Source organism: Melospiza melodia, chromosome 5 (assembly GCF_035770615.1).
Source record: "Melospiza melodia melodia isolate bMelMel2 chromosome 5, bMelMel2.pri, whole genome shotgun sequence".
NCBI classification, from domain to species: domain Eukaryota; kingdom Metazoa; phylum Chordata; class Aves; order Passeriformes; family Passerellidae; genus Melospiza; species Melospiza melodia.
In genome coordinates this window covers 31,340,775-31,350,093 of record NC_086198.1, presented here as the reverse complement: position 1 = coordinate 31,350,093, position 9,319 = coordinate 31,340,775, and the positions used below count along the sequence as shown (strand labels likewise).

Below are 9,319 nucleotides of genomic sequence, written 5' to 3'. Positions count from 1 at the left end.
GAGGCACAGCCACCATGGCGGGAGCGGGGACTGCGGGTAACAGCCCGCCGCGGGAAGCACGTGGCCGCGCTGCCGCCAATCGCCTGCCCCGAGTCGAGCAGACCGCGCTGCTATTGGCCAGCGGGGGCCGGCGGCGGTGACGCGCGGGCGGAAGCGGCGGCGCGGTGCGGGTGTCATGGCGGCGCAGGCCGTGGCGGCGCGGAGGCGCTGGCCGCGCCTGGCTCTCGGTGCGTCCCTCCCGCTTCCCCTCTGTGTCGGGCGGCCGCGGGGCCGTTCGCGTGTGCGGGCTGTCGCGCCGTGCAGTCACTAACCTTGTCGCTCTCCCTTGCAGCGGAGCTGTGGGTGCGACCGCGCCGCCTGCAGCATGAAGGGCAGCCTGAGCGCTCGGACCAGGTGAGGCTTCCCCGACCTGTTCCGCCCTGCTATCCCGCTGCTCCCCCTCCGCATGACACCAGCGGTGCTGGGAACGCTTTGCTCTGGTCGCTGAGTAGCTCGGGGCTCATCAGATCCCGAGTGCATTGTGGGGAGCGCAGCGCAGGGGAGGTCAGCAGGCGCTGGGAGTTCAGGCCCCACGAATGTGTATTTCTGTATCTTAATGAGAGCCTGTTAAACCTGATAGCTCAGTAGCTCGGACGTGGAGCCGGCGACAGGACAAGGACCAGTGGCCATGAACTAAAACCACAAGAAGTTTCACCTCAGCATGAGGGAAAACTTCTTTTCTACAGTGAGGGCAGCAGAGCCCTGGAACAGGCTGCCCACTCAGGACACGGACTCCCTCTCTATAGAGACATTCCAACCCCACCTGGAGGTGTTCCTGTGTCACCTGCTCCAGCTGACCCTGCCCTGGCAGGGGGGTTGTACTGGGATGATCTCCACAGGTCCCTTCCAACACTGACTGTTCTGTGACTCTGTGCAAAGTGAAAAATCACCTTTCATATCTTGTAATTTGTGCTGGGTGTATTCTGAAGCTTGAAGAGGCTATTCAGAAATACCTCCCAAGGAGGTTCCTTGGGAAATATTTCTAAATCTCTCTCTTTAAAATGTGTGTGAGCACATGGAAACTTCCTCAGGCCATTTGCCGTGAAATTATTTTTTAAAATGACTTGTCAGACAGAACTACATTTTTACCAGCTTCTGCAGATTTTGACTTCAAGTAGAATGATTTAATAGAGTTGCTGGTGTTGTTGCTACTAAAATATAAAAGGCTGTTTACTTGTGAGAAGTCTTTGAAGTTGCGAGGTACCAAGAAGTGAGTGTATAAAGTTATTGAAAAGTTCAGTGGTGCACTAAATATCTCTTCTAGTTTCAAGACAAATATTGATTAAAGGATTAAAAGTAACAAATGTTCTCTGTTTTCATGTGAAGCTTACAGAAGTTAATCATTCTCTGATTTCAGCCCATACAAATGGAGAACCCCTACAAAGACCCTCCAAAGAGATGTGTCTTATGTGGAATAAATGTGGACTATAAGAATGTGCAGGTGAGTTTTAAAATTGCTGTCCTTGGATGAAGGGAACTGGTTTACTGTTTTTAAATGTGTGTATAGTAAGTCCAAAGTGATTAAGAAAAATAATTATAAAATCCATTCATATGTGGAGGGGTTTAAAACTTATGAGTAAGAATGTGTGTAGGTCAAGGGCCAAATAATGTAGTTATGCTAAGAAGCTTAATCTACTCACTGTGTGTGACAACTTTGCTGTTTAACAAATGGAGTCCTTGGTTACAATTCAGCTGCCACAAAGCATGGAAGCATAGAAAATACTGTCTACCTCCAAGCTGTACTTTTTTCTTCAGGTAGAACTGAATTTTGAAAAAAAACAGATGAAAAAATGAAAAATAGATTACAAGTAGTAACATAAAGCTCCAAAAAAATGTTCTTTAACTGACTTTGATTTTTCTTGATTTAACTAGCTTCTTTCCCAGTTTGTTTCTCCATATACTGGCTCCATTTATGGCAGGCATATCACAGGTATGTGAAGTATTAAATTAAATCATATACAGGGCAATAATAATATTTTTGTGAGTCTAAGTAACTGTGCATTAGCAGTCTTTCTGAAAGTAACCAGTCCCACCTCCATGCATTTTTTAAGAGTATTTCCCTGACTTAGTAGCCTGCATCAAGGAATTAAAATATCCTTTAATTGTATGCATTTTGTATTTAACAGTAAAAGCACACATGCATTTTTCTAGAAGGACTTAATCAAAGCTAGAGGGAATTGTCACTAACATGCCTTTTACGCTCTAATGACTTGCTTAGTGTTGAAAATAATTCATCTCTTTAGGCTTGTGCAACAAGAAGCAGAAGGAAATTACAAAAGCCATTAAAAGAGCTCATGTATTAGGTAAGTATGATTTTGCTTTTGAGTTTTCTAACTCAAGACTACTTTTCTACTAACACCTCCATCTTTTTTTTTTTTAACAGGATTTATGCCAGTTATGTTTAAGAACCCCCAATTTCTCACAGACCCAAAGCTATGTAACATCAAGTATCCAGAGTGATATACTGTACAGAAATAAACAATAAAACTGTATGTATTGTTTGCTGGAAATATGGTTTGCTAGCATAATGTGTGGTTGACTGAGGGGTGGATGTCAGTCATTCTTTTATTTTTCTTCATGAAGTCTCTGAAAGTTATTGTCTGAAGGAAGATTAAAGCAATAATAGAAACTGGCAGCTCTGTGGACCCCTTCCTCTGCTCACCAGTCTTGCTGAAGCTCAGGTGGCTGTTTTTCCCCTTGCTGGGTTGTAAGATGTGGAGAAGTAAACAAGCACTGTTTTCCTGAGGATAATGTATTTAAATGGTGGCAGTTCATGTTGACAGCTGATTCTGTAACATGTTCATTTGATGCTCCCTGCATCAGGAGGGTAGGTAGCACTGTTTCTTCACCAGCAGCTTGAAGCTGTATCACTTTGAGGCAGCATATGACATGCTTATCTCACTGATAGCATCCTGTAGCATAGGCTTTGAACCCTGAGAGAGAGAAGACACATGGAACTCTGAAAGGCAAAGTGAGGGAATGTAATCTTGGATTTATCTTTATGCTGAACAGAATTCGTGCACTGGGGAAAAAAAAAAACCAACAAAAAACAACCTGCAAAAATGCCCTGTTACATCCATCCTTGCAGTACTAGAGATTGATACATCACTGGAGTACACCAGCAGTAACTTTTGGCATGAAGTCATCTGACAGATCAGAAAGTAGGAGAGTGTGGGTATTCCTTTGCATCTCTGTTTTTTTCAAACACATCCTCGTCTGTTTCAGTGCTACTCAGTGTAAGCTTCCTTTCCTGGTCACTGTCCTCTTGGTCTTGAAGTGGTTCTTGGTGAAGCTGCAATGATCTGGACTTCTTGAATGACTTTGAAACTGATGTGGTCTCCCTGCCCTTACGCTTGTTTAGGTGCCTTGTTTCAGCTTCAGTGAAGTCTCTTTCCTCTACCATGAGAGTCAGTTTGTCCATGACATTAATGTGATGGTCTGTGTTACAGCAGTTCTTGGATATCTGTTGGCCTTTGAAAGAAACAATGCATGTCTGAAGTCTGGAATTGGGGAAAAATGTTTGTAGTGCCTGGCAAAGGAGAACATTCTCCTTTGGCTCCACTGGGTGGTTTTTGTCTTCTCCTGAGGAAAAAAAATCAAAGTCAGAGTTGCAGAACATCTTGCACCTCTGCTGTTTTGGCTGCCTCAGGTTCAGAGGTGTTTTCTGCTTCTGCCACTTGAGTCAACTTGGAAGGGCAAGGCTTGCATCATATTTGGTTGACTTACCTGAACAATTTTGTTTCTTTTTCCTCTTTATTTCTTCTTTTAATTGGCTCACCTCTGCTAAGAGTTTCTCTACAGATCGTTCACTGACTTCTACTGTAATGCATATTTTCTGCAAGGAGAAGAGCATGTTGATCAGATTAACAGTATTCACAGTAGCTGACTTTAAAATTATTCAACATCCTTGAAGGTACTCATGGTTAAGTTGGGCATAGAGTAAAAAGCTTAAGTAATGATTTAGAGGTGGATCTGTCAGATAACTTAAACCTTGTGTTGAACCAGGTGCAAGATGTTTTATTTGATCCCATCTAGGCAAAGGAGATCTAACAAACTACAGAGAGTACTCCTTCAAAATAATCCTCTTGTGAGAATTTATTCATGGACTTGAAGATTAAACGTTGTACTCTACTCAAATGGGAAATTAAATACTCAGCTTTGAGAATATAGTGTGCAGTGCAGTAAGTAGAACTTGCTGACCTTTCAGATTAGCTTTGTTTTCTCATGCAGTGCAAAATGTGTAGCCCTTGGCTGCCTTGGTTTTGTAGAACTGATGAAGGTAGGCAGGCCTGCCTGGCTTACCTTCAGTTCCTCCTGCAAGGTGGCGTACATCTCATTTATCTTATGAACCTCCTGTAGGGACCCATCTTCATGGAAGAATTCTGACCTGTGACCAGGAGTAGAACAGTACAATTGCAAGCTAGTGATTCCAGTGCTTGCTTAGTAGGAGCTTTAGTGAGTAAAGAAGCATTTTGTGTTTCAATGCCAGATGCCTGCGTTGAGACAGACAGCTCCTGGCAAAATATGTGACTGAATTAATTTCCCAGTATGCTGGAATGGTAAGTAATTGTAGAAAACAGGTCAAGTGAAACAGAGTATGACTATAACATTTGCAAAGCACTTAAATGCTTTTATAAAAAAGAAAGTGCAGTTTTGGTAGTGGGAAGCTACAGGTGTCAGTAAATACAACATGTATTGTACCTGTGTTGTCTCATGGCTCTCACAAAACCAGAGGATACACAGGAACCGGACACTGTTCTGTAACCTTGCTGTTCTGCCATGCCCAGGTTGGTGACCACCAAAGGAACTTTCTGGAAAAGTCTTAAAATGCATAAGTATGAAAACATGATCTATTAATATCCAGAGATGTTTCATAAATATTTTTGGCCATTCAGGATCCATTGGAAGGGTTACAGTATGGTTAATCCTTGCTAAATGTATTACATCATGTACAGATAAGGTTAAAGGCAAACTCCAAGAACAATCAGAAGCTCAGCAATGCCCATAATTCCCCCTCTTTCTGACTACAGCACACACTAATTCAACATTTGCTTGCTAAGCCTAGCCTGCGAGCAGAATCTCTCTGAAGATAAAGTTAACACCAATTTAAATGTTTTGATGAACACCATGTATGGTTGAGGTCCTGTACACAAAGCAATTTGATCAGGTGTAGCTTATGTGTGTAAATAAACTAACAGTGTCTGCTTGGTGATGCTGGCACTGTAGATAAAAAGGGCAATCCCAGAATAGAATTCCAGGGTAAACTTTCAACTGAGCTGTGGCAACATAAGGAACAATCTTCTTATTAAAAGTGTAAGTTTCAAAGGTAAAATATACAGTGTTACTGAGTCAATTGCAACAAAGTAGAGAAACTTTCAAGTTTTAGCACATGCTATAGACATTACCCTTCCTGAGGCCGATGCAGAGCATGTTCCAGTCTGTACGTAGAACAACTTTCTGTCATCACACTAGAGGTTAAAAGGAGGAATACAAGCCCCTGATTTGATAGGTGTGACTGCAGGTTTTTATGAAGAACTCTTTCCCGGAATGTCATGGTCTGGTCTGTGTTACGTCTGAATTTGTACCATCCTATTACACTCTGCAGGCAGAAGAAAATTCACAGTTACTGTTGAATCATGATGTCCCTGTGTGTCACTGAAGCAAGTTTTATCCAGTGCAAAGTCATGTCTGAATTGTTTGCTAGTAGGTGCATAGTCAAGCAATTAGTTAACTTGAAACCTTTAAAACTTCTAAGCTTATTTCCCATCTTCTTTCCTTCAAAACCACGTGTTGAATTTGTCTGTTTCATAGCCTAAGTTCAAGGTGAAACTGCAAGCTTTCTTCTGTTTCGCTGTTTGTTTTCAGCTTCTACTTTCCCCTTGCAAAACTGTTCTGTGGAAAAAAGTTTAGTTCTTTTTGATGTAGTGGTCCTTAACCACCTGTGAGCTGACCTCAACTGATCTTAAGGTGGAAACTGGTGCAATTCCTTTGGGATCCTTGAAGTGTTCACTTGAGAAATTAATAATTCAAAATAAAGTTGTGACACATACGTAGGCAAATCCTAGTCAAAGACAAGCAAAACTGTTTTTTTATGGAGGAAAAGGATGTAGCTGCCTTGACCAGCAGCATGTGGGACTATAAAAGGTTTAAAATGAGAAAAGAAAAAACCTTGATGCAAGAGGTATCCAGAACAGCCTCCAAAATTTGAGTGAGCTCCTCAGTATGGTTTAAATTTAAGAATAAAATACCTTCTTACAGCCTGATAATATTTTCTTCAGGGCAAGTTCATTCAGTTCTCCTGCAGAATTATAAAAGCTATAAGAAAATTAAGACAATTAGAGGGGAAGAAATTAGACTGGAAAAATAACTTTAGCATGCTGAGAATCATCTCACTTTAAAAAAAATTAAATTAATACTATTAAGGGTGAGGGGTTAGAATGTATGGAATTTTTTTTTTTCAGTGTGTTGACATTGTTCTGTAGATTATATGGTATCATAGATCACCAGAAGGTGCCATATGCTTTATCTCTATTTCTATATGCATAGACAAACATTAAAAAAAAAGACATAAAGAACCAAAATAGGAATAGCATAAGGCATTTTGCATCTGTAATTCCAAGAGGTTGATATGGCTACTATAGTTACAGCTGGGTGATTTTCTTAGACAATGTAAGTTGAACACTTGAAGAGTTCAGGTTAGGGTTAATTTTAACTTTTCAGTATCTGTTTCCTTGAGATTCTTACCTGAACAACTGGTAGCATGGAATATGCTTCTGTATGTCTGGAAAGAGAAAGTAACATTACTCTGGGTTCATCAGCTCAAGATGTATATTCTTCTGCATGCTATGATCAGCATGAAACTCATAGAAGGACCAAGAAATAATTTTATATAATTTCTTAAAATTGAATGTATTAACATAAAATTAAATAAGGTGAAGAAAGAAAATATTAAAAAAATATATTCTAATTAATTTTGTCAAAAGTATAGGGACGCACTCATCTAAACTGTATTTTTTGTATACTTTTCTATTATGTCAACTGAAAAATCAAGCTGGGTGCTTTGTATTTTTCTCCTTCTGCCGAGTGAAGGAGAAATATGTAGTATGAAGGATTTCACTTGAGTTATTCAATTCACATCAACGCCAATCACATCAAGATGATAACAAAAAATACATCTGGCTTAGTGAAATTATTAAAGAGCTTGCAGCCTTCACACACATAATTTTATAAGCTCCAAATGAGGTAATAGATGCTAATACATTTCAGTTCACACCACTGATAGACAAAGCTTTTCCAGGGCAACAGTCGTCCAGAAGAGTTTGTGATGTAGCCAAGACAAGGGTGTAAACCCTAAGTTATGTTTAATGTAACAAGATATTTGGCAAAGAGTAGCCATCCAAGGAACTAGGAACTATTATTTCTTTTAAATTACTGTGTTTTCTGCAGTAAAATTATAATCTTTTTAGTAGTTGAAATGTTACAAAATAACCCTTCCGTGTGTTTTCAGTTTGGGTTTTTTTTTGTTTTTTTGTTGTTTTTTTTTTTTTTATATATCAGCAAACCATGTAGGATCTTGGAGCTTTGATCATGCTGTAGATTGCTGTCCCTCAAAACTGAAAGCTGTCATTTACTGCCCAAAACCAAGCAGGCTATAAAAATGTGGACACACTAACCGATTGTATAAACAACTTCAACATCATCCATTTGTGAGTCTGTGATGCTGTTCTTGGCTTCACCTTTCACATCTCCAAGGAGAAAACCTTCCTTTAGAGGGGAAGAGAGAAAAAAAACCCTCATTAACAGTAACATTGAACAGACACTCTTGCTCGTGGTGCTGGTGTGGCCTCACCCCCTGTCCTGTGTGCAGTTTTGGGTGCCACAATGTAAGAAAATTACAAAGCTATTAGAACGTGTCCAAGGGAGGGCTGCAAAGATAGTGGAGGGTCTAGAGGGGAAGCCAGAGCAGGAGTGGCCGAGGTCACCTCGTCTGTTCAGCCTGGAGGAGAGTGGGGGCAGACCTCATTGCATTCTACAGCTGCCTCAAGAGGAGACGTGGAGCTTCAGACGCCGATTTCTTCCCTCTGTCGGCGGTGACAGGACCCGAGGGAACGATATGAAGCTGAGTTGGGGGAGGTTGAGGTTGGATATCAGAATAAGGCTTTTCCCCCACAAGGTGTTAGAGCAGTGGAACAGGCTCCCAAGGGAAATGATCACAGCACCAAAGCCTAGCAGAGTTCCAGAAGCATTTGGACAGCACTCTCACAGACATGTGGTGGGATTCTTAGTGTCCTGTGCGGGGCCAAAAGTTGGACTACATGGTTTTTGTAGGTCCCTTCCAACTCTGCATATTCTATCATGATTTTCTTTAATAGCAAGTGTGAGCGCTGTCTTCAGGAGAGGAAAAATGCTGTCAAAACGAACTTTTTTCCATTTTTTAATTTTAACAGAGCGGGTTCTGGCTCATTTTTCAGTACTGGCCCGCAGTTAGGAAGGAATCCTCAGCGAGGCAGTCCTATGTCCCGGTCGGTTTGCGGTGCTCCCGGGCAGTCCGCGGCCGGGCGGTGCTGCCCGCCGAGCTGGGGCCGGGCGGCCCGGCCAGCGCTGCGCTCGGCCCCAGCCGGGGCGGACGTGGCGCTGCAGCCGCCCCTCGCCCCGTTCGAGCACGGAACACCCGCGTTTCTCCGCCGCTCGCACACAAAAAGACCGCCGGGCGCTCTCCCGGCAGGGCCGGGCGGGGGAGGCCCGGCGGCAGCGCGGCGGGGGCGGCCCGCCCCTCCCTCCTCTCCCACCGACCCGGACCGGCCCTCCCTCGGCACCCACCGTGTCCGAGTCGGTGCTGAGGTGCTGGAAGGTGAGGGCGCCGAACACGAAGCCCGAGAGCAGGGCCGAGGTGCTCTCGCCTTCCATGCCAGCAATGGCGGGACGGGCCGCGGGCGGGCGGGGGGACGGGAGCCCCCAGCGGCGGCCGGCGGCAGCGCCGGGCCCGGGCCCGGCTGCCTCAGCCCGAGCCGCAGGGAGCGCGGCCCCGCGGCAGGGCCCGGCATCGCTCCTCTGCTGCAAAATGCCGAGTTGGGAAAAGGTTCTTGAGAGAAGATATTCCCTGAGGTTTGATCTTAGTCTGCTTTCAAGGCTAGTCAGCAAGAAGGTAGATTTAATACCAAGGCTGTGCTTTTCGAAACAGGACATACAGCTGTATGTCTATGCACTGCGCTCTTTGAGAATGTGGGGAGAGTCTTCTGAGTTAATGACCTAATAAAATGTGATAAAGAGGTAATAAAAT

General features: G+C 43.4%; 2 protein-coding genes across 3 annotated transcripts; one reads left to right on the top strand and one right to left on the bottom strand.

The window, feature by feature from the left end:
- The first annotated feature begins 162 nt into the window (after nt 1-162).
- MRPS18C (mitochondrial ribosomal protein S18C) lies at nt 163-2,549 on the top strand. Its single transcript, XM_063156789.1, has 6 exons — nt 163-227; nt 332-393; nt 1,397-1,480; nt 1,912-1,969; nt 2,283-2,342; nt 2,423-2,549. The coding sequence occupies exons 1-6, from the start codon at nt 176-178 to the stop codon at nt 2,497-2,499; spliced, it is 393 nt and encodes a 130-aa protein (XP_063012859.1). The 5' UTR covers nt 163-175; the 3' UTR covers nt 2,500-2,549.
- Nucleotides 2,118-8,968, bottom strand: ABRAXAS1 (abraxas 1, BRCA1 A complex subunit). Of its 2 annotated transcripts, none has more exons than XM_063156787.1 (9): nt 8,860-8,968; nt 7,713-7,803; nt 6,784-6,820; nt 6,288-6,354; nt 5,445-5,638; nt 4,741-4,860; nt 4,342-4,426; nt 3,766-3,874; nt 2,118-3,621 (listed from the first exon to the last, which is right to left on the bottom strand). In XM_063156787.1, the coding sequence occupies exons 1-9, from the start codon at nt 8,944-8,946 to the stop codon at nt 3,194-3,196; spliced, it is 1,218 nt and encodes a 405-aa protein (XP_063012857.1). In that variant the 5' UTR covers nt 8,947-8,968; the 3' UTR covers nt 2,118-3,193. The 2 variants fall into 2 exon arrangements, with proteins under 2 accessions (XP_063012857.1, XP_063012858.1); XM_063156788.1 differs by having other exon boundaries at nt 7,713-7,799; nt 8,860-8,926.
- Nucleotides 8,969-9,319: the final 351 nt, after the last annotated feature.